The 25,744-nt window shown below is 40.6% G+C and overlaps 1 protein-coding gene and 1 long non-coding RNA gene across 2 annotated transcripts in view; both read left to right on the forward strand.

Moving 5' to 3' along the window:
• Window positions 1–8,910, forward strand: part of LOC127580645 (uncharacterized) — a 48,366-nt gene extending 39,456 nt beyond the window's left edge. The window contains exons 4-5 of the long non-coding RNA XR_007957849.1: window positions 7,149–7,567; window positions 7,784–8,910. This is a non-coding gene — a long non-coding RNA (uncharacterized LOC127580645). The remainder of the gene's footprint in view (window positions 1–7,148; window positions 7,568–7,783) is intronic.
• Window positions 4,003–6,236, forward strand: LOC127580643 (potassium voltage-gated channel subfamily A member 5-like). The gene has a single exon (XM_052034327.1). It carries the CDS (start codon window positions 4,563–4,565, stop codon window positions 6,135–6,137), a length of 1,575 nt encoding a protein of 524 aa, XP_051890287.1. The 5' UTR covers window positions 4,003–4,562; the 3' UTR covers window positions 6,138–6,236.
• Window positions 8,911–25,744: the final 16,834 nt, after the last annotated feature.

The following is a 25,744-nucleotide window of genomic DNA, read 5'->3' on the forward strand; positions in this document are numbered from 1 at the left end:
TTGGTGAATACTGAAGAGAAGTTTGCACAAAGTTTGTGCAAATTTGCTTGAAAGAAACCCTCCTGGAAATAGTGGTGATGTACATTTTATAGAGTGAAGGAACAAAATACGAATAAATAAGTATCAGAAAAAATGAATGTGCCTGCAAGCCAATAAACCCTCAGGATCCGAGATAGCAATGGAAATAGTAGATGGTTTTGTTATTATCTTTCAAAATTCTATTCTAGAGCATTTCCCACAGATTGGAAGAGAGCAAATTTAACTCCACTATGTAAGAAATGAAGAAGAGAGAACATAGGGAACCACAGAGCAGTTAGCCTGATATCAGTGGCAGGAAAAATGCTGTAAATTATTATTAGGGAACTAGTAAAAGGGCACACAGAAAATAGTGGTGGTATAGGGGAGAGATCAGGTGGATTTATGAAAGGAAAATCATGTTTGACAAATCTGTTTGTGCTTTGAGGTTGTAATTATCAAAACAGAAAAGGGGGCAACCAGCAGATGTGATGTATTTGCAGTGTACTTGGACTTTCAGAAGGCCTTTTATAAGGAGCTACACAAGAGGTTTTTAAACAAAACTACAGCAGATGAGATTGGGGGTAATACCCTGGGTTTGAACTGAGGGTTGATTAACAGACATAAAATGGAATAGGAATAAATAGAGCAGGAGGCAGTGAGAGGGATGTACTGCCAGGATTGGTGCTGGACCCCAGCTGTTTGCAATCTATATCCACAACTTGAATGAGGGCACCAAGTGTGATATACCCAGGTTTGCTGATTTATAAAGCTGAGCAGCAGGATGTGAGGAGGATGTAAAGAGGCTGCAAGGGAATAATAGACAGACTAAGTGAATGGGCAAGGACATGGCAGATGGAATATAATAGCAAAAAAAGGCAAAGTACTTTTTAAATGGTGAGAAATTCAAAGAGACCTGGGTGTCCTTGTACATGAGTCACTGAAAGTTCAGCAAATAATTAGGAAGGTAAATGATAGGTTGGCCTTTATTGCAAGAGGATTTCAATACAAGAAGAAAGATTCCTACTGAAATTATATTGGGCCTTGGTAAGGCCACATCAGGAATATTGTGTGGTCATCCTATCCAAGGATGGAGATACTTTTGATAGAAGGAAGGCAATGAAGATTCTCTAAACTAGTTCTTAGCTGAGGGAAGGGAAAGGAGTTTAGAAGAATGGGAAGTTATCTGATTGAAACATATAAAATTCTTACAGAATGGATAGAATAGATGCCAGATAATGCTTCCCCTGGATGGGATACCTTTCAGAATAAGGGGTCAGCCATTCATGACTGAGATGAGAGGAAAGTTGTTCACCTGGAGAGTAAGTGAATGCTTGGAATTATCTACTCAAGATGCATAGAGAGCTCACTCCCAGTATATTCAAGATAGATATGGATGGATTTTTGGATGTTAAGGAAGTCAAGATATAGGTTAGTGCAGCAGAGGATCAAACAAGATCTTACTGAAAGGTGGAGCCAGTACGAGGGGCCAAATTATCTCTTGTTTCTATTTCTTACATTCCTTTGCAGGCAAGGTGTGTGCACTTACACATTACATGCTGGTAGTTCCCAGGCTATCACACTGGTTTCGACAAAAGGTGTCGGGACCACTCTGGAAACAGACTTTGGTTCTGTTGCTTGGTCCAGCAGGAAGCTGGCTGTTTGAATCTCCTTTCCAAATATTGTTTGTGACTGACTGCAGGATATGAAATGCATGACACTTTCAGTATTGTCAGACACCTGACAGATCGGCCAACGAAGCCAGGAGCTGCTCGGAGCCATCTCATCTAAGATGATTTTACATCTTACTTGTCTTATTGGGCTGTCAGCAGGACCTCCCATCTTCACATCTGCACTCTGTTTCCTGTCTCAGCTAGCAACCAAGCCAATTTATCTTCATCCACTTGTAAGCGATGAGATACCTCTGAGGCTGTAGCCTGATAGCAAAAAAAAATGCAACTGACACAACAGTTTTGCCTAGTTCGAGTTTGGGTGCATTAGATACATGCAATTTGCAAGGTACAGTGATACTGTCCCAATTCAGGAGCAATTTCTAGGCTACAGGACGAAGAATAAGAAGACACATGCTACATGGTAAAACTTTGACCAGAGTGGAGAAGCAGAAGCTTAAAGGATCAGTGAAGCAAATTTTTAAAATGGAGGCAGCTGATAAAGATCACCTGAGAGGATCCTAAAATTCAGAAGAACATGCCAAACAAAAGCAAGGAAGTAACATAGCACAAACCATATTGGTTGTTATTAGCACCCTTACCATGCACAGCCCAAATACATCTCCGCTCAAGCAGATTGTTCTGGTAGATCCATCATTTTGGGCTGCTTGTCCTATCACTCCCTTCCTATTTTGCCTTTATGTTCTCTCCCCTTGGTTAGTCTCCTTCCCCGTATCATAAAATCTGCTGTTCACAGCATCTCGTTTCCTTGTCCCAGCTAGCTTATTTTCAGCATGGACTTTGATACCCTTGGACTTCCATCCCATGCCAGGAAGGCCTGTGGTCTTTCACTTCTTCCTTCAACAGAGGCCCAAGTAGTCTTCCTCCACTACTGCTCTGCCTTGCCAAGTTGAACTTGTTCTTACGTGCAGCAACTTCTTCTTTAACTTCCTTCAAATCAAAGGTAGAGCTCTGGGAACAGGCATGGGCCAAGCTATACCTAATTCTTTGTGGGATAGTGGATTTGATCCCTGTTCCAGTCCCACCCGAGCCTCCCTTCCCTGACTGCTTGCTCTGGTAAATAGATTACTGTATTGGTGCTGCTTCCTGCACTTGCACAGAAATTGAAAGTTTCATCACCTTTTCGCACACTCACACAATCCACATCTAACTCTTCCCTTTGTTGATTCCTCTATCTCCATCTCATGGGGTAGATAACCAACATCCATTACAAGTACACAGACTTCCACAGCTATCTTGACTACACTTACTTCCACCTTGCTTCCTGTAAGGATTCCATTCCATGCTCCTGGTCACCTTGATTCCATCATATCCGTTCTGGTAACAGCACCTCCCAACTTCCAAGTTGTGCTTCTCTTTCCCACCACATTTGACAGAACTCTCAGTCACAACTGTTCCATTTCCAAATCTATCCCACACTTGGATTTCACACCTGTTGGAGGAAGCCCTTTTCTAGCAGGTTGGAAAAATCATGAAAAGTCTGTTAATGATTCCCTGGTTAAGTCTCTCCACTGGAAGCATAATTTTTTAAAATAAAATTGGTCCTTTTAATCCATGAATAAATAAATGCCCCCAATCTGGTTACATTAATATGATTCAGGTGATTCATAATTTTAAGAGGTTGGATCGTATCGTCTCTCAATCTTCTGAAAAGAATGTCAGTCTTCAGTGTATTATAGAATGAAATGTGGGGACAGGGAATCATTTTTGGTATCTAAAACTTAACTGTATACACATCTGAAGCTTGTCACGCAACTGCGGGTCAGATTGCCTTTGAAGAATCTTTGCTAAGGGAGAGATCTAAGCAGGAATTTGCTATGCAAAGCCAAGCTTGCAGCTTGACTGAATGTCATGCCACACGGACTCTACTTTCTAAAGCTCCCGGGCTTAAAAGCTGTAAACTATTTACCGTGAAGTAGCCATGTTGATACTTAAGCTTTCTAAATGGGAGGAGGATGGTTTGAATTGAGCAGTTCCAATGACAGCGAGCTTGGAACACCTAGTACAAATTATAAAGAGCAGCAGTGGATCAGGCAATTGGGTTTTCTTATCACTGCTTTTGATTAGTTCTGTTTCAGTAGTCATCCAGAGATTGGGACACCTCTCACTGTGCCATAATAATAACAATCAAACCTCAATATCCTCCAGCTTATTGACCAGACAGTATTGTGGAAAGTCCTTCAATCAGCATGCTGTAAACAAAATAACACCGTTTGATTTCTTATTTTCATATTCTAGCTGCTTGTGTTGCCATTTAAATCATTATTTTTTACCTGTGACAGGAAGGTTGATTTTTGGAAAATTAAAGCAGGTGATTTGGCTTTAATTAGCAGGTTTCTGGGGCTTGCATTTCTGATCCTTGGATAAGGAAGGTAGGGCGCTTGGGAGTGAGTGGACTGATTAGAGATAAGGAGATGAGGCAGGGTGAAAGGTTCAGTTGGGCAGATTCAGCGCAGGGACGGGGTTGCGTGTATGACATAGGTTAAAACAACCGGAGAGCGTTAGTGTTGACGAGTTCAAGGTGAAGGGAAGAGGCTGGAACCGTGGGACAGAGGGGCGGCACAGAATATGGAAGGTCTGGTTGATGGTGAGGACAGTTATGGATCTGGGATAAGGTTTGGCTGGAGTGAGAGTGGGAAGACCATGGACGTGGATTCTGCTGAGCTAATCCCAAGTGTTTGCATCACTGAGCACTGGGATAATCAGTGAGGTTTTGCTCATCTGGCTGGGTGCTGGTTCCCAATTCTCGCTCTCTCTCTCTCTCTCTCTCTCTGGGCGCTCCTACCTCCCGCCGACTGATTCGCTGCTGCGAAATCAGTGAGGCGGCAGCGCCGATGAATATTTAATGGAGCGGGCATGGACATAGCCTTGCTGAGGTTGGAGGACGGCGGGGCCGCCGCGGGCAGCAGGTGTCCGAGCAGCGGCGGCGGAGGCGGAATCCCGTGGGCACGCCCGGCGGGCCAGGACGGCGCCGACCCCCGATCGGCCGCGGGCAGCATGTGCGAGCTGGCGGGGCTGCCCGAGAGCTTGGCGGAGGAGGGCCGGCGGCATGTGGCGGACGGCGGCGGGCGCTCCGAGCGGGTGGTGATCAACATCGCCGGGCTGAGGTACGAGACGCAGCTGGGCACCCTGAGCCAGTTCCCGGACAGCCTGCTGGGCGACCCCGACAAGCGGATGCGCTACTTCGACCCCCTCAAGAACGAGTACTTCTTCGACCGCAACCGGCCCTGCTTCGACGGGATCCTCTACTTCTACCAGTCGGGCGGCCGGATCCGCCGGCCCGTCAACGTCTCCATCGACATGTTCGCCGACGAGATCCGCTTCTACAAGCTGGGGCCCGAGGCCATGGAGCGCTTCAGGGAGGACGAGGGCTTCATCAAGGAGAAGGAGAAGCCCATGCCCGAGCAGGAGTTCCAGAAGCAACTTTGGCTCCTCTTCGAGTACCCCGAGAGTTCGAGCCCGGCCCGGGGCATCGCCATCGTCTCGGTGCTGGTCATCGTGGTCTCCATCATCACCTTCTGCCTGGAGACCCTGCCCGAGTTCCGCGACGACAGGTACAGCGGCTACAACCGGTCGGCCAATGGCACCCGGGGCGCGGCCAAGGACAGCCTGAGTGACCCCTTCTTCATCGTGGAGACCACCTGCGTGGTCTGGTTCACCCTCGAGCTTCTGGTGCGCTTCTTCGCCTGCCCCAGCAAGTCCGTCTTCGCCAGGGACATCATGAACATCATCGACATCGTGGCCATCATCCCCTACTTCATCACGCTGGGCACCGAGCTGGCGGAGCAGAGTTCCAACGGGCAGCAAGCCATGTCCTTGGCCATCCTCAGGGTCATCCGCCTGGTCCGGGTCTTCCGCATCTTCAAGCTCTCCAGGCACTCCAAGGGACTCCAGATCTTGGGGCAGACCCTCAAGGCGAGCATGAGGGAGCTGGGCCTGCTCATCTTCTTCCTCTTCATCGGGGTTATCCTCTTCTCCAGCGCCGTCTACTTCGCCGAGGCCGATGACCCCAGGTCCCATTTCTCCAGCATCCCAGACGCATTCTGGTGGGCGGTGGTCACCATGACTACCGTGGGCTACGGCGATATGAAACCTGTCACCATGGCGGGCAAGATCGTGGGATCCCTGTGCGCCATCGCCGGGGTCCTGACCATCGCGCTGCCCGTGCCCGTCATTGTGTCCAACTTCAACTACTTCTACCACCGGGAGACCGACAACGAGGAGCAAGCTCAGTACCTGCACAACACCGATATTGAGAGCAGCATCTCGGAAGATCTGAAAAGGAGCAGAAACTCCATTGGCAATCATTTAGAGAACAGCGATGGGGTGAACAATGGCCCAGGGACGCACTGCAAAGCCAACAGCACCCCGGACATCAGGAAGTCCCTGTACGCACTTTGTATGGACCCAAATACTGAAACGGACTTGTAGACAACAGCAGGGGGTTTGAACTTTACAGATTAGATTTATCCATAGGAGGACTTATTTTGAAGCAAAGACAGAACATTTGTACAGACTACAGAGGTTAGATTAGTCGGGTGGGAAGAGAAGCTAATTTTATACATCATCCTTTACCTTACAAAAAGTAAATACCAAGAAGATTAGGTGCATGCATTGGCACTGCAACTTGAACGGAAAAGGTCAATGGCCATCCATTTACTTCAGGAGCGCATCAATATTTGCATTTATTTAACAGTTCTGTGTTGCATTTATTGTGCCTTCAAGCGATAGAAAACAAACGTGGTCTTCAAATTCCATGAGTATTTTTTGATTTGTTATTGGGGTGGTGGTGGTGGGAGGGAAGATGTATGAAGTAGTTCAGTTTAATTTTGCCGTGAAGAGACAAGGTTGTGGGCTGTTTGAATTTGTGCTTTCTGCTTTATTTCTTCAAAGTATTAAAAAAAATGCAGCAGGTGAACGGGGGAGCTGGAAGATGATGAAATGCAGAAGTGGTACATGTAGTAAAGAAGTTTTGGAATAGTGTTTATATTGTTTACTTTCTAGCAACTGTTCTAGAATTAAGCAGAGAAAACAATCTTGGTGTTCATTTTAAGAATCTGTTGGTAATGAAGACAAAAATGACGTACAGATTTGGACAATGCAATGGCATATCCACAATATATTTTTTCATTGCCTTTATGAAACAAAGCATAAATGTTTATGCATTAATTACTGAACAGTATATTTAGATAATTGGAGCTTTTTGTATTTTCTTCGTAGTACTGGGGACTGAGATCATCAACTCTAGTTTTTTGTACAGAATATACACAATTGACAAAACATTAGACTGTCTTTTTCCTGGTAGAGTTGGGAAAACATTTTGTGGAAATGTAAACCCATTTTAATGTATTGCACACATTTGTACAAAGACCTAAATGAATGTACTATTTTACATTACTGCTTAAGATACAGATTTTAAGTCTGCATATTTATCCCGCACAGTAAATCTGAAAACTGGTTTGTCGGAACACATGAAGATTGGGATTAAGTTCCAGAAATTTGAACCACTAACTGTGAAATAATAACAGTTGACACTAGAGACTCATTAAATAATAAAACAAAACATCACCACTACGTCTTTGAACAGGAAGCACCTTTTAGGTAATCACAGCAAAACATTCTGGATTGTTATTTGCTAAGACTCCTCATTTATCTTTTGAAAATGCATTGAGGAAGTTGACTTTTGGACAACGTTGTAAGACAGCGACTACAGACTTCCCCAAATCGATATCCATTAAAAAAGTCCTGAGATGGGAACGATTGATAATCAGATTCCAAATTGATAACACAAACATCTGTATCTTCAAATGGACAAAAAAACTAGACTTGTGCGAATGATTCACAGTTACAAAGGATCAAAGGTTAGTCTTTCTCTTTTTTTTAGAGAACTTGCCTTAAGCATGTAAATAGATAAAGTAATACAACAAATTCTATTTAATAGAAAGTGAATAGTCCTGTTGAGCTACAGTATACTGTAAAGTTAAAACATTTCTCAAAATGTATGCTATTTACATCCATGACATGTATACAGAAACTTGCATTCTAATGCAGCTGTTTTCATGATATTTAATGTGCAGATAATCACTGGATTTATCGTGAGAATCAACACAGAGCTATCATGCAGTCTTCACTGTGATCTCAATGTAGAAGGTGTTGCTTTACTGGATGACATTCCTTTGATTGGCAGGTAGCCCTCTGTTGACAAACAGTTATCACCATGGGCCTGAAAAACTTCTTTGTTATTTTCCTATTTTGATTACACAGTGTTAATGGTTTTTCATGTCAAGTTTGTAAATAGTTCATGATGTCTTTGAGTCTGATGTTTGCATTTAAAATTTTCTGCAGCTTTATGAACAGAAATTTTGCTAAATTATGGTGGGGCTGTTAATTATTGTTATCTGATCCATAATTTTTTTTAAATATCTGGAAATGATCTGCAAACGCATATGTGCGATGCAGATGGAACTTCCGCATATGGATGAATGTACTACCAGTAATAACTTTATTAGTTTTAAAGAAATCTAATTTTAGAACATTGACAGTCTGAATTGAAAGTCATACAGCATCAAGACACCTCTGTGCTTCAGTTTCTTTTAATTATGTGAATAAAATACTTAGTTCATAATTTATGGATTTTATCCAGATTTCACCATCTTCTATTCCCTCTGTGCCCTTCAATTCCATTTGGCTTGCAGTAGAAAAAAGTCTCTGTTATTTATAATTTTTTTTACCGTTCAACAGTATGCACATATCAACAGCTTCAATTTTCATATGAATTCAGATTGTTTAAACATTACAGGGTGAAGTTTCTTTGATTCTGATGTAATTGTAACATTATAATCACAGCAGGAAGAGTTCTTCTGATCACTGAAAACATATGCAGATCTTAAAACAAAGTTCTTACAATTTGTTAGGAATATTAATCAGAAGAAATCTCGTGCATGCATTACAATTTTGAAATGCATTATGATTCGGAAGATAAACCCCTACTGTCAGATTGTTGTTAGTTTGTATTTATTTGTTATGCCCAGGCACATTTAAGAATTATACTTTTCATTAATGATCTGCTGAATTCATCTGTAATTCCCTATTTGTAAATATTTGTGTTTAAAATGTTGTTGACAGCATATTAATTAATACATTTTATTTCTGTGAACAATTGTTGTGTTTTATCCCCTGAATTAAATTTTAATTTATAGCAAAATTATGTATAGAATGTTACATATCAATGCAACATATACCTTCAAAATACTTGTTAACACAGATCCTGAGTTAACATATAGATCAAGAGTCTGTCTGTTGTGGGGCATTTGATTAATGTACTCTCTTTGAAGTGATAACTTGATTCAAATCCAGCTCAGACCTCTTTGTTGATCGGCCACAAGGGTCAGAAATATAATGAGTTTTTCTTTGTTAATGCACCAACTAATGGATGAATTTTCTGATTTACTGTAGTTAATCATGAGGAGTTTATGGATGGGCAATCTGTAACACACACCTCAACCCTCTGTTATCATTAAAGTGAATGGAAACAATAACAGGCAGCCTATCCTTAAACTGCCTTCTCCCAATTCACCCTGAAGGTTGGAAGTCTCCAGCACAAAACAGTCCACCTCTTTTACTAAATTGGCATTCCCTCTGCTGTAGATGTAGGGATAAATTTTGTGCGATATAAGAAAAATACCTAATGACACAAAACATACCGGTCTTGGGGCAGGTTCATGAGTTAGGCAAAAGGAGCTAACCTTTGTACCAATGAGTCATCTTGGTAACCCTGGGAATGCTTGGTAATGCTTTTGGATACCTAAATTGGAAAATGTATTCCATTTTCCAGCAGTGAAAGCTTTGATAGTTAAGGCATCTTTAAAATTACATTTCACCAGATTAACAGGGAAATGCTATAATCCTACAGCAGGTGGTCTATTGGAAAAGGTTATACTTGTAAACCTACCTTATTACTAACCAGTAGCGATCTTGTAGAGTTTTTCATTGGAAATTGGACAACACTCTTTTTGCTTGCTTTTGGCTTCTACTAATCTCTTTGTCATAAAGATTATCATATTCAACAATGCAGTTGACATTGCACTACTTTGCTGCAAAGGTGAAAATGTATTAGAAGTCAACAAAATCTGTTAAGTAAATATTGGGTAAGAGACATTGGGTAAGATCAGAGGATACATAGTCTTCAGACTACAGTTCATAATGTTGACTCTTGTTAAGTGCTTTGGTAAAATCAGTGGGAGTTTATTAAGATTCTGGCTTCTTTGTTGGTTAAGGTATTTTCTGTTCTTGGATGTTTTCTGCATTTTATAAGAGATTGCCTTTTTATAGGCTTACAAAAAAAAGTCTTGATATACAGGGGATAGAAGTTCTGTGGGGGGTGTGTAGCATTGTTTCAGATGGCAGAATATATTACTGAATTAAGAAGGTCCCAGTGTGACCAGAAAGTAATTGCTGAAGGAAAACTTTCACATGTTAAAATTCTGCATGTAGAGGTACATTACTGATCCAAGGATAGCAGAATAGAATCCTCGCATACCTATGAAAGAGGCTGCAAATTACATCTCAGTTTCTGGGAGTATAGTTGTTTAGCTACAACTAACTGTTCTCTAGCCTCTCCCTCGCTGTCGTCTGAAGTTGAATCAGACCATCTGCAACCTTGGTGTCATATTTGATTTTGTTGTGAGCATCCAACCATATATTTGCACGGACAGTCTGACTGCCTATTTTTGCCTTCAATATGTGCCAGATTCCATCTTGCCTTGGATCACCTGCTGGTGAAACCCTTGTCCTGTTACTTCCAGACTTGATTATTCTCACACATTCCTGGCTGCCCTCCTTTGCTCTACGCTGCATAAGCTTGAAGTCGTTGAAAACCTTACAATTTTAAAAATCCTTGTCCTTATTTTCAAATCCTCTCCCCTCCATATTCCTTAACATTCTACAGCCTTCCTGGATAGCCATGTCCACCAATTCAAATTTCTTGCACAATTCAATTACTCCACCATTGGCAGTCATGCCTTTGACTGCCAAAGCCAATAGCAGAAACTAATAACACAGAAATTATCTCCCCAAACTTCTCTGATTCTCATTCTTCACAGCCTACCTCTTTGACCAAGCTTTTGGTTAGTACTCGAATGCATTTCCATGTGGCTTGTTGTCAAATTTTGTTTGATGAAGTTCTTGTGAAGTGTCTTGGGATGATTTTCAACATTGAAGTCAAAAGTCGAGTTTATTTTCATATACACAAGTTCATGTATGCACAGGTGCAATGATAAACTTAAAGCAGCATCACAGGCACATAGCATCAGATACACAACATTCAGAAGAAAAAACATTAAGCATAAATTATGCACTATTTTTACAAGAAAGAACACAATTAGAATAAAAAGTCCATTGCAGTGGAAAGTGGTCAATGTGTTGCTATACTGAGGTTGTGATTAGGTTTGTGCTGGTTGGTTCAAGAACTGCATGGTTGAAGGGAAGTAGCTGTTCTTGAACTTGGTGGTGTGGGACTTCAGGCTTCTGTACCTTCTGCCCAATGGTAGCTGTGAGAAGATGGCATGGCTCAGATGGTAGGGGTCTTTGATGATAGATGTTGTCTTCTTGAGGCAGTGCCTCATGTAGTTGATTTTGATGGTGGGGAGGGATGTGCCATGATGTATTGGGCTGAGTCTACTACTCTCTGCAGCTTCTTACATTCTTGCGCATTCAAATTGCTGTACCAGACCGTGATGCAACCAGTCAGGATATTATCAATGGTACATCTGTAGAAGTTTGTTGGAGTGTTCAGTGACATGCCGAACCTCCTTAACCTTTATGCTAACTCATCACCACCTGTGATTTGTCCAACAATAGTGGTATTGTCAGTGAATTTGTACATGGCATTGGAGCTGTGCTTAGCCACACAGTCATGTTTGAAAAATAATAGAGCAGGGGGCTAAACTCGCAGCCTTGAGGTGCACCTGTGTTGATGGTCAGCGAGGAGGAGATGTTGTTATCCTCTGTGATTGAGATCTGCTGATAAGGAAGTCAAGGATCTGGTTGCAGAGGGAAGTACAGAGGCCAAGAGATGCTAGATAAAGAAAAATTGTTGTTGCTGATGCACCTACCAAAATGCCTTTCTGATTTGTAAATGAAGCCTGCAAAAACCAAACAAAATATTAGCTTCTCATGCAGCTAAAGTCGAGGCACAGAAGCAACCTCATTCTAAACTCAAGACAGCATAGGCCCAGTCTGGTGGAATTTGGTGTAATCGATCCCACTAACAAATCTCTGAGGCTTTTGGACCTTTTCTTTTACTCTCTGCAGGCTTCTTCATACCTCTTGTTGATGGCTAATGACAGTTTTGATGCAGCCACGTGAGGTTGTAAGAGGTGATTTGTGATTTTCTTCCCTGTCTTGCACACTGGAATTTTAGCCGACCTCGTCAAATGGAACAAAAGCCCAGCAAAACTTCCAGTTCAAATTCACCAATGTGCTGACTGAGCTTATACCACGTGCTATTGTTCTCACTATCTGAAAATGGTTTATTAATTTGCAGTTATTACTTTTTCAATGAAAAATAAGTCTGAACATGATTAACTATTCAGTTTTTTTCCTTATGATGTAAAGACATAGCCGTATGAACACTATACTTGCATGCATGAAATTCGTTTCTGTCAATCGGCTTGTATCTAGGAATCCAGTTTACAAGAGGAATAGTTTTTTTTAAGTCACGCAAGACAGAAGAAATATCTGTACTCGCGCATCATGATGATGGTTGCCGACCTTATTTAGTTTGTATATAGTTTTGCTAATTTTCTTTGTAAGTTGTGCAGTATACAAATGGATGAAAGTTTTGAAAGTGAAGATGCAGGGGAGGGATTTGTTGATCAGGGGCAGATCTGCAGTTCAGGTCCTTTTCTAATATCAAACATTGTATTATTTTCTTATACTCTTATTTTAAAGTCTTATATCTGTCTTTCTAATTGGAATTGCCAATGTAAACTTGTCATTCAGTCAGGTTGATCTGGGTGCTTTGGCAAGTTGATCTGAAGATTAGATCAACTTGACAAGAGAAGGAGTAAGCTGAAGGTTGCTCTTGCCTAGACTGAAGGTTAAGGCAGAAGCCAAAGATTTGCAAGCAGAAGCAGTGGTTAGAAATAGGTAAGAGGTGGTCTTGAAAGTGAAATGGCGATGGTGTTTCAAAGGACTGATGGTCATCCTTGCATGGGAGATTGTTACTTGCCTCTGTCTTTGCCATTGCTTGTACCACTAAAATTTATCCTTCCACCATTAGTAGTACTGTGGCACCTCGACTGGGAGTTAAATTTTCATGTAAAAACTTTACTTAGGCTTTTTCCATTTTAAATATGAATATAAATATTTAGAACAGAAATATTGAGCATGGATGCTTATGCAAGTTTTCAAATATCTTCCAATTTTCATTTCCTTTTTCCCTTCTGCATTTTTTATCTGCTGTTTCTTCCTTTCTAATTTTTCTTAAATTTGACAATTAAATTCCCACATTTTCTCCGTAAGTATTTTTAATGCTCTTTTGGACTTCCTAGCCTGTTTGTTTCCTATATTTTCTCTCGCTCTCCATTCCTCTCCCTTTCTGCTTTCTCAGTCCCTGACATCTGGTCATTGCTATCACAAGGAGGTGTCCCATGAGTCTTGATGCTGTATATTTATACAGTGAGTGCGTCTAGTTATATTGAGGGATGAAGTCATATTTGTATTATCCCCGGTTGAGTTCACAAGTTGTGTGAGTTTTATATCACACTTTGTTCTTTATTAGCAACTTCGAATTGATGAACATTTTTAAAAGTTGGATTAAGTGAAGTGAATACATTTAAATTTTGGGCATTGACACCATGCACAAAAAATATGTTGGAATGTAGCATGAGGGCTTTATATATGCGTGAGCTGTTCAGAATATGAAGAGAATCATGAGCTTACAAATAAAATCAGAATACTCTGGAAATTTACCATTGATAAGTGTCTGAAAGAGAATGATAGGTCAGTATTTTAGGTCAGACCCTGCATGAGAACTCATTTAATTCCTGACATTTTCTGTTTACTTAAGGTTTCCAACACTGGGTTTCTCTTTCATCGCCAACATAAAGCTATAGCCAGAAATTCTAGCTGATTGTTCTCTTGCATGGACCCAGGCGGGCATCATCTGAGCTCCCCTTGGGGAATTTGGTGCATGATGTTGAAACTTCTGGGTGCTGAATGTGGTATGTGAGGGGAAAATAAAGCTTTGATCAGGAGAATGTTCTTTAGTATTTTTAAGATAACTAACCTTGAAAGGGTTAATGGTTTATGGCCTTCTTTGAAAATTGAATGAGATATGGCCTTGCAATAATTATTCCTATAAAAAAAAGAATAAATTAACCTTCTGTCCCTACACTATTTTATCCAGGTGTTAAAATAGTGAATAGAAGAATATCATTCCAACTGAAATGTTCTCCTGTTCATGTTTACATCAACATAATGTGCAGTCTAAAGGATCGCAGTAAATGTGGAGCCCCATCTTAATTATCATTAAAGTAAAAAATTGAAAAATAGAAATCTAATATCCATGTATAATTTACACTGACTTTTAATTGAATATTCGACATTCGCTTGGATTTTGTGGTCAATGCCAATGGCAAATGGTCATGCACTTGTCACTGACCTTGAAGATAGCTGCCCATGATCTCTGTAGCATGGACTTCAGTATTACTGTTGTTGGTAGTTTTCAGCCATCTGTTCAAAGGGATCCCTGCATACTGTGGTCATGATGTCATCAAGCTGCTGGACACCTATTACATGGAAGAATTCTCACAGAAAACTACGAAGGAAGAAGAACACTTTTTAGCTATTTTAAAAACCTTTCAAAATAAAAACCATAGATTGAAATGTGCAAGTAATTAATTTAGAAGTATCACAATTAAATTATATAAAGCATAATGTAAATCATTATACATTTTAAAATGTATAACATTTTATACATTTTGAAATATTTATCAGAGATGTTTACAATCTAAATATATTTAAGATTAATATTATGAGGCCTGAGCAAAAGTTAAGCAGTAATCTTGACTTAGTACTCTATTATAAACTAGCGTGCGCCTCATGCAACAAAGCGTAACATTTTCAGCCTACCTTGCAGTGAGAGTAAATCCCTGAGCTTCTTGTTAGATCGCTGATTTCTTTTGATTACTTTGGGAAGGATGTGGAGAAGCACTGAGTTGACTACTGAATCTTTGGGAATTTCTTGTTAACTTGTGTAGAAAATCCAAAGTCATTACCATATCTTGATGTAACAATGATGAAGACTGGCATTTCAAGGTCACTACAACCACATATTGTGGCAAGGATGTAATTATTAAAACCCTTGGCTGAGTGGGCTCTAATGGGTGTGCCAACAGAGTTATCATACTCAGTAAAGTATCCAGAGCAAATCCTTTGAACATCTGTGATAACTTCAGTTTCTTGACACCGTTGATTTCAGTAAATATTCCCGTTTAGAATACCATGCAGGTGTATGAATATCAGTATATGAATTAGAACAGTACAGCACAGAACAGGCCCTTCGGCCCACAATGTTGTGCCGACATAGCTAATCCCTTCTACCTACAGAAATCCCATATCCCTCTATTTTCCTCTCATTCATGTGCCCATCCAAGCCCCTCTTAAAAGCCCCCAATGAATTTGCCTCCACCACCCTTTCAGGCAACACATTCCAGGCATCCACCACTCTCTCAGTAAAAAACGTACCCTTCATGTCTGTTCTGAACCTACCCCTTCTCACCTTAAATGCATGCCCTCTGGTATTGGATTGCTCAATAATGGGAAAAAGATATTGCTTGTCCACCCTATCTATGCCCCTCATAATTTTATACACTTCCAACAGATCACCCCTCAGCCTCCACCGCTCCAGAGAAAAGAGCCGAAGTTTGTCCAGCCTCTTCTGATAGCACATGCCCTCTAATCCAGGCAGCATCCTAGTCAACCTCCCCTGCACCCTCTCTAAAGCCTTGACATCCTTCCTTTGGTGAGGTGACCAGAATTGCATGCAATACTCTAAATGCGGCCTAACTAGAGTTCTATAGAGAACACAAAATGCAGTCAGTGCCACTTGGCCAATGTTAGTAACTGCCTGGGATCATTGAGGAGGGTGTGAATGGTACCAGACATACACCACCTTAGTAAGTGGGACTCGGAGATTATTAGCATTTACATGGACTGGAGGAAAGCCAGGTCTGAGGTCTGAATACTGAGTCTGCACTCCGTGAAACAACAGAGGGTATTTCGTGCTTAAAGAGAATGATAACTCGCAAGAAATGCAGCAACCCAATCTTAATCACCTGACCTGAAAACACAGGCAAGACCTGTTCCAATCTCATTCCCATAAACTACATCAGCCCACCAGACTTTGTGTTAAGGGAGCATGATGCTCAATATCCCATTCACTATAATCTACAGTCAAGATCCCGTTGGATTACTCCACCTGGAAAAATCTGATCATCGTCAAATCGCGTCAGGATCAATAGCAGCCGGCATACCTTATACTTGGTAAACTCGCTCCCACTTTAAAACAACCAACACTCCTCAACTTAAACACAGCCTCAAGATCGATGCATAGCTGGTTACTTCACCACAGCCCCTCCCACCCTATAAGCTAAAGAAATAGGTAGGGGCATAGATAGGGTGATCGCACAAGGTCTTTTTTCCCAGGGAAGGGGAAGTAAAAACTAGAGGGCATAGGTTCAAGGCAAGAGGTGAAAGATTTAAAAGGGACTGATGGGACAACTTCTTCATGCAGAGGATGGTGCATACATGGAATGAGCTGCCAGAGGAAATGATTGAGGCAGGTACAGTCAAAACATTCAAAAGACATTTGGATAAGTACATGGATAGGAGGAGTTTAGAGGGACATGGGCCAGATACAGGCAAATAGAACTAGTTTGGTGGGCACCATGGTCAGCATGGACAAGTTGGGCCGAAGGGCCTGTTGCTGTGCTGTATTACTCTATGACTATGACTCTAAATGACCTGACAAAGCTTGAAGAGACAATAAACAGTCCTGTGTACGGCAGAATAGGTCACCACTGCAAGTCCGACCCATCTACTGCTGAAGAGGAGGGAGGCAGGGAGAAACTCCTTTCCAATGAAAGCTCCTCCAGCTAAGAAGTTGGTATCAGTGGCCACACCCTTCACCCATTTGGGTATAAAATTAAAACCTGAGCCAAGCATGAGAACCAACTTTATTCAGACCCAACCATCACAATAATCACAAATGTGTACAGGCAAACCCTGCATTTAGGAGCAGGAGTGGGCCATCTGGCCCCTCAAGATGCCTCTGCTCATCAGTAGGTGCATAGCTGGTTTAATTGTAACCTCAACTCCACATTCCCACTTACTGTCAGTAACTTTCATCCCTTTGCTTTTCAAGAATCTATCCACCTCTGCTTTAAAAAAAATTAAAGGGACTGCTTTCACAGCCCAATGAGGAAGAGACTCATGATCCTCAGAGAAAAAAAAATCATAATATCTCTGTCTTAAATGGATAATGTCTTAATTTTAAATAGTGACCCCTAATTCTGGATTCTCTCACTGGAGGAAAAATCATCTGCACATTCACCAGCGTCTTTACTTTCTTAGGAGGTTAAGGAGGTTCTGCATGTCGCTGAACGCTCTAAGAAACTTCTACAGATATACTGTTCAAAGTATCCTGACTGGTTGTATCATGGTCTGGTATGGCAATTCGAATGCACAGGAACATAGGAAGCTGTAGAGAGTAGTGGGCTCAGCCCAATACATCACGGGCACATCCCTCCCACCATCAATTGTATCTACTTGAGGTGCTGCCTCAAAAAGGCAACGTCTATCATCAAAGATCCCCACCATCTGGGCCATGCCATCTTCTTGCAGCTACTATTGGGCAGGAGGCACAGAAGCAGGTACTATTTTCCAATCTTAATGGAACCTTTCATGAATTTAGGGAAATTTGGAAAATTATGAAAACATCAACTATCTCACTGGCTTGGAATCGAGTCCATCAGGACATGGGGACTTGTAACTCAGCAGCTGCAACAATTTGTTCAGTACCACTTCCCTTGAGTTCCTCCCTCCCTTCTCATTTTTGATTCACAATTGTTTCTGGATGCTACATGTTTTCTCTTTGGTAAAGTCCAGAGCAAAATACCTGTTTATCTGCTACCTCCTTATTTTTCAATTATTAATTCCCCAGAACTCACTTTCTACCTATGCTCACTTTGTTAACGCTTTTTTAAATAATCTGTGGAAGCTCTTACAATTTGTTTAACATTCCCAGCTGGTTTTGTCTTGTACTCTAATTTTTTCATCCATATTAATCCTTTAGTTATCTTTGCTGTTTCTATTTTCTGCCCAATTTGATTTTAAACAGCAATCCAACAAATAAAAGGATGTAGATTTTTTGGTTATTGAGGATATTATAACTTATTGATAATATTCAAATATTTTAATTGGGGTATTTATAACAAGATACTCACTTTACAAGAAATGTCAAATTATCAATTTCATGTACACTCCTCGGTACTTTGCTTTTGTTCTGCGCTAACTCATGAATTTGTTACAGTGCTGCACACTTGGAAGTAAGCTGAGAAAGTTAGTTTAGTGCAGAACGTTGCAGCACACAAACCTCAGTACCTGTAGCTTCTGAGTGTTGCTCTAGAATAAGCAAGTGTTGGGAATTTAAGTTATTAGTTTGCAAGTCCTAAAAGTTGGATACTTCTGAAATCAAATATTCAGTTCTTATGTTTTAATATATATTTTGTGCTTTTCAAAGGCTGTTGAAATCCTTTTGAGTTCTTGTCTTGTTTAGTGATGCAGTTCACCTTTGAATTGTAGAATTACACAGATGTTCTGCTCTTGGTAGAATGATCCAACCAGTCCCACCCTCCTGCACTTTCTCCAAAGCCTTGCATTGTTTTTCCATCAAATACTTAACCAGTTTTCTTTTGAAAATTATGATTACTTGTGCACCCACATCCCATTAAGAGAATGAATTAGAGAACACACAAAATAAGAAAAAAGTTTCCTCATGTGTCTTTGTTTTTGCTATTTATCTTAAATCTGATCCTTCAGGGTATCTGACCTTGAAAAAAGTTTTGCTTCACGTACTTATGATTCATGGTTTTGAACACTTTTATCAGATTTCTCTTACTGTCTCTGCTCTAAGTAGAACAATACAAGTCTCCCTAGTCTTCCTACATAACCAAAGTCTCTCACTCGTAGTACTGTTTTAGTATATATGAATCATATAATATTACAGCATAGAATATGCCTTTTCAATCTCCCGGAAACCTTGAGCTTGACCATGAACAATGAGAGCTACTCCCTGCATGTTTGAATATTCAGATGAATGAAGGTTCTTGGAGCTGTTGCATCCACACGAGTAACGGGTCTCAGTTGTCCCATCATTATACTTTATTTACTTATGTTATACATGTTTTGCTATGGCCTTCCATCTGTTGCTTGATTATTTATATATGTAATATTTTAATATAAGTTCCTCTTATCAACGTTCAGTTCCCACTGTTGTGAATTCCAGTCACCACTGCGCTTAGCAGAACCTCCCAGCTCTGTCTGCTCAGCCTTGACCTTTAAATGTGGACTTCACACTGAAGGACAACCTCAGCTGCCTATTTAACATAATTGAAAGCTACCTGGGTGTTGCCCTGCTTAAATTATCAAATAACTGGCAGTATAAGTGTCCCTTTTCAAGAAGGCACAGTTAGTAAAACAGTTTAAGCCTAAGATTCATTGAGATAAACCGAAAGGGAATATAGAATTTAGCTCTTAACTTATCCACAATAGTAATTATTATTATAGTATTGTAGTATATAAATTATTATTATGGTATTGATATTTAACAGGCAATTGCTGCAATAATGGTCATTTAGTGCTATCACCATGGGCAAATTTCTTCCTCTTTCTATTCTTTATGGTGCTGTGAGGATTGGAACCATTGCCAACTTTAATGACAGTGAGGTGCAGAACAAAGTACTCAGTCCCAGTCTCAGGAGCACAGTTTTACATAATGTGCCATAATTTTACCCTATATACCACATCAGTCATCCTCAAAGTTGAGTTATAAGCATGGATTGATAGACCGGGTAGAAACAGTTTTATGTTGCATGTTCACTGCTCATTAGAGAATGCACAGTGTATCCTATATAGCTGCTTAATCTTTCTCTTTGTACATTTAATATGCCTAAATCTTTTCAGAACTTCATGGAATGTGGACTTCTATCCTGAATGGATTGTCAGACATAATTTATGCAGTTTCCTTCCCACATTGCAAATGCTTAAATGCAGACACAACTCCCCCAATCTCTGCTTTGAGCACCTTGACAAAATTACAAGGTACAACAGAATTGTATCTCACCCATTGCGGAAAGATACTTGCCAATAAAACATCTGGAATTAATCACTCAGATTTGATTGTCAGGTAATAACAAAATGCATCAGTGCTCACTTTTGTTCATTTTTCTGTTAATACTCATGGTTCCTTTGTGAAATGTCAATGTTCACTGATTTTTATTCATGCCTTAGTACTGGGAACAAGGGTAAAAATTCTTTATTGATGTTTTTGTATTTATTGACATTAATATATTATTCTTACTATGCTATCCCTTGCAAAAGCATTAACATTTACTCTCCTTACCTTGCTCCTGCTTGCTATTGCTTAGTATCATTTTAGTAATCAATTCTCATTTCTATTGTATTATGCTCAACATATTGGTGCTTTGTCCTCCTTACTAATTTACTGCATTATGTATAATTAGTTTTGGTGTCCATAGTGCCTTCATAATAATACCAATTATATTTCTCAAATGGTGCATGATTTCACTAGATGATATATAATGATAATACTTCAATTTAAACACATTTCATTTATTATCGACTTTTGAGAATGACTGAACCAATGGTAGTGGTTATGACATTTAAACAAATGATGAGTAATAATTATGAGCAGTTGCCTTTATGTACAATTCCAATTCTTAGATATTAGGAAATGAGAAAATTATTTCTGGAAATGAGAACTGAAGTCTAAATTGTGGTAACTTTAAATATTACTCATTCCAAGGGCTCTGTATCATCTCCATAGCAACCAAAGAAAAGTAATGGAAAATCATGATACAAGTTAATTATGCTTTCTTTTGATAAATGCATTTACATATTTAGTACTGCCCAATTAAATTTAATTGAAGTCATCTAGTTACTTAGGCATCAATCATTATAAAATTTAATTCCCCCATTTATTACAATTTTAGTTTAGCAACTATTAATTTGAAATTTCTTGAGCTCTATTTTTACTAGTTCTTCCAGATTTTAACATTAACGTTTTCCTAATGGGGTTGACTTGTCCATTATATGTTATATTGCAAAAATGAATCCTACTATCTTACATATGCTAGGTAGACCTCATGAGAAGAGTTTGACGTGATGCTGTTCTCAGTTACGTCTCTTCAATTGAAATCAATGGAAACAAATATAAAGAAAGATATAAAACTACCATTTGACCTTTCTACACATTATCACAACAAGTCTAAAAATACTTCTTACTCGTACCTAAATCTTGAGTCAGTTTCACACCTATGCTTTGTCTCCTTCCTGAATAGTCAGTGTTATTTAAAGGATAAAGGTCTGTTCTTCACATAGCTTGTGGCCTAGCAAACGTGCAGGGGCCAATCACAGGTTGGTTGTTCATAGTTGAGAGCATGGGAAACACATACAATCATTCTCCCCTATATGGAGGCAAAAACAACTTGTGGAATATACAGGACAGGAAATGGATATCTGACAACTAGAGAAAAGGAATTGTGAACCATGTTGATACCACTGGTTGCATTACTGACAAAGGTTGTATCTCAGTACATGAAAGGAAGAAGTTCAGTAAGGAGGGAACATGGGCTTTGCTTATAATTAACTCTGGAAATAGGATTGATGATAAACTGGGTGTGAAGATAAAGACCTTGCTAACCAATTTAGTGTATGTTTCTTGGAGAATTCTCACCAGTTGATAATAAGGATGAATACTCTGGTTTATTTTTTTTTATCCAGTGCTATTTGTTTAGCATTCAGCTCAAGCCAAATAATATCAACACTTGTGCAAATCTCAGCACAATTTCTGGCAAGATTTTGCATCTCATTGTTTTTAATAGAGACTGGCATAGCTTCCTCCAGAAAAACCAGCTCATAATAACACTGAAGACAGGGAATGGTAGTTGAGAAATTCAGTGTGATGTTTTAGTGTGCTCCCTATCAAAATTTGGGGGACTGAAAAGCCAGACGAAATAATGCAGAAAGAGATGTGGCTCAATGTTCATCAAGTGAGAAATGAGTGAAACACAGAAAAACGTGTCAGGTAAAAATACTGGCTCTGAAAACCTTCTCCACCTAGGCATCACCCTCCAATCAAATGCTCTTGTAACTATGCAAACTGTCCTGCGACCAATGCAATCCTCAGTTACAAGCTAAAACTATGCCTGTGCTGCTCTCAAAGTCAGCATCACCTTCACTTTCAGAATCCTTGCTTCAAGGTCCTTGCAGACTATATTTGCTGACATATGCCACTTATGAAACAAGGCCTGGGGCAGATCAGCCATCATCATATTGAATGGTAGGGTACAGCTGAGGGGCCAATTGGCCTTCTCCTGCTCCTGTTTCCTTAAGTTCTTATGCTAATTGCTGGTGTAGAAGTCAAGAAAGAAAGCTCAACCATCATAGTGGGGAACCTTGGATTTTTGGTCAATGCCAATTTTGCATTCACCACTGGAAGGAGCATTTGAGTGCATTACAGGCATCTGCACATGCAGGTATTCATTGAGGGCATTCATGCTTTTACATCTCCCTGGCATTCAGTTCTGCCTTCAATACTATAATTCCAAGCAAACTCATCTCCAAGCTCCTAGACCTGGGACTCAACACCCTCCTTTGTAACTGGATCCTTAACTTCCTGACCAACAGACCACAATCAGTAAGGATAGGCAGCAACCCTCACCACAATTATCCCCAACACTGGTGCCTCACAAGGCTGCATCTTCAGCCCCCTGCTCTACTCCCTATACACTCACGACTGCTTGGCCAGATTCTGCTCTAACTCCATCTACAAGCTTGCAGATGAAATCACCATAGTGGGCTAAATCTCAAGTAACGATGAGTCAGAGTACAGGAAGGAGATAGAGGGGTTAGTAGCATGGTGTCATGACAACAACCTTTCCCTCAATGTCAGCAAAACAAAAGAGCTGGTCATTGACTTCAGGAAGGGGCTGGTACACATGCTCCTGTTTACATCAATGGTGCTGAGGTTAAGAGCTTCAAGTTCCCAGAAGTGAACATCACCAATATTCTGTCCTGGACCAATCACATTGATGCCATGGCCAAGAAATCGCACCAGCGCCTTTACTTTCTCACAAGGCTAAAGAAACTTGGCATGTCCCCTTTGACCCTCACCGATTTTTATCGATGCACCATAGAAAACATCCTATCTGGATACATCACGGCTTGGTACGGCAATTACTCTGCCCGTGACCGCAAGAAACTGCAGAGAGTTGTGGAAACAACTCAGCACATCACAGAAACCAGCTTCCCCTCCATGGACTCTGTCTACACTTCTTGCTGCCTCGGTAAAGCAGCCAACATAATCAAAGACCTCACCCACCCCAGATATTCTCACTTCTCCCCACCTCCCATCAGGCAGAAGATTCAAAAGCCTGAAAGCATGTAAAAACCAGGCTCAAGGACAGCTTCTATCTCGCTGTTATAAGACCATTGAATGGTCCCCTAGTACATTAAGATTGACTCTTGACCTCACAATCTACCTCATTATGGCCTTGCACCTTATTGTCTGCCTGCACTGCACTTTCTCTGTAACTGTAAGACTTTATTCTGCATTCTGTTATTGTTTTCCCTTGTACTACTTCAGTGCACTGTTGTAATGAAATGTTCTGTATAGATGGCATGCAAAACAAAGTTTTCACTGTACCTCAGTACATGTGGCAATAATAAACCAATTTACCATTCATGCTGCTAGAGATAAAGAACTTGTAAAAATAATTAAAACTAAAAAATTTAAACAATTATAAACTACGTTTATTTAAAAATACATTAAACAGCTGCCAGTTTATTGAAAATATAGAAGTACAATGAAATAAAGCTTAATAAACAAAAAGATCCATTTAGCCTACTTTGTAAATGAAGATCGGGAAATGAATGGGTCCTTGCTGGATGCATCAGTGATGGCTGGTGTAAAGTTGAACGGCCAGATAGGAGGTGAATCTGTCTGGACTCACCGTTGAGTCTGGGTGTAGATTGAACAACCAAATGTACATGGAGTGCACAGGAACGGAAATCTGGAATGCATTGTTGAGTGCACTGCAGTGAGCTGATGACTATTGGAATCACTGGCTACCCGGCAGTTTTATTCAACTGATTGAGCACTGGTGCATTTTATCTGGCAACCTGGTGCTATTGTATGCATGTTGTCCTTGTGTCTTTGCTTGCACATTGAAATCAAGAGCCACTTCATTGACAGAGTCCATCATTCAAAAGCTGTCCTTTGGTTTGGTGGCATAAATTCAGAAGGCACAGAACCCCTGCACAGAATACAAGCATCAGAACTCCTGTCTGGATGCTAGTCATTGATCTGCATAGTGTGCTGTGAACGGTTAGGCACCAACTGGACATTGAAGGAATAGAATCCTTTCGGGTTAGGTTACCTGTGGCAATTGACATATGGGGCCTGCAAAGCAGTGTGTGTGGAGTTAGTGGCAGTCTGTGCCATGGGGGTAGCTGCAATGCTCAGGAAGCCATATGCTCACACTGCTGTTCTACGGTAATGGAAAATGAAATGTGAAAAGGGCGATTTTGAACTGAGTACGTATTTAATTTCTCAGTTTTCCTTAGCTAAGAATGGGTGGCAAACTATGACATGCTGCAAAGATAGAGTCTTAGAGCAATGCAGCACAGATACGGGCCTTCAGCTTGTGTTGCTTCATTATATTGTATTACCCTTCAGCCCAATGAGTCCATGCTGACCATGGTGCCCACCCAGCTAGTCCCAATTTCCTGCATTCGGCCCATATCCCTCTTGCCCCGCCCCACCATGTACCTATCCAAGCGCTTCTTAAAGGATACTATTGTACCTGCCTCACTCACTTTCTCTGGCAGCTCGTTCCATATACTCAGCATCTTCTGTGTGAAAAAGTTGCCCCTCAGGTCCCTTTTAAATCTTTCCTCTCTCACCCTAAATCTATGCTCCCTAGTTTTGGACTCCCCTACCCTGGGGAAAAGACTGTTACCATCCACCTTATCTATGCCTCTCATAATTTTAAACATTTCGATAAGGTTGCCCCTCATTCTCCTACATTCCAGGGCATAAAGACCTAGCCTGGCCAACCTCTCCCTAGAACTCAGATTCTCTAGTCCTGGCAACATCCTTGTAAATCTTCTCTGCACTCTTTCCAGTTTAACCATGTCTTTCTGATAACAGAGTGACCAAAACTGTGCACAGTACTCCAAGTGTGGCCTCACCAACGACTTGTACAACTGCAACATAATGTCCAACAGGATCTCCAACTTCATTTTGGAATTCATGTGGCAAAGCACATATGTCTGAATGTTGTCTCTCATTGAGCTGCAGGTAGCCAGAATTGTTTCTTGAACATGCTGTATGAGTATGGCATCCTGCTGAGAGTCCTCCCCACACCGTTTGTCCTGTGGCCCCATCTGTACTCCACTGCCTGCAGCTATCCTACTCTGCTTTCCTTCTGCTCGTTCTCCCAGTCATGCCACATTTCAAGGGATTGTCTACTTATACACCTAAATCTGGAAGCAACTGGTTTGCGCAGTAACCCAGATATCAGATGTCCTTCAGTATTTGATACATGATTCCCTGCAGGCAAGCAATTTTACTTGTAGCATTGCTGGAACAGCCAGTAGAAATTTACCAATAACTATCCTGCAAATAGTTAATGATCCTTTTACTTGCTGTTAAGAGTCCTTCCTACTGTTGA

The sequence above is a fragment of the Pristis pectinata genome, chromosome 19 (assembly GCF_009764475.1).
Source record: "Pristis pectinata isolate sPriPec2 chromosome 19, sPriPec2.1.pri, whole genome shotgun sequence".
Classification (NCBI taxonomy): Eukaryota; Metazoa; Chordata; class Chondrichthyes; order Rhinopristiformes; family Pristidae; genus Pristis; species Pristis pectinata.

What these genes read in the sequence shown, in the direction of transcription:
- LOC127580643 (XM_052034327.1), top strand. Translation starts at nt 4,563, where the DNA reads ATGGACATAGCCTTGCTGAGGTTGGAGGACGGCGGGGCCGCCGCGGGC.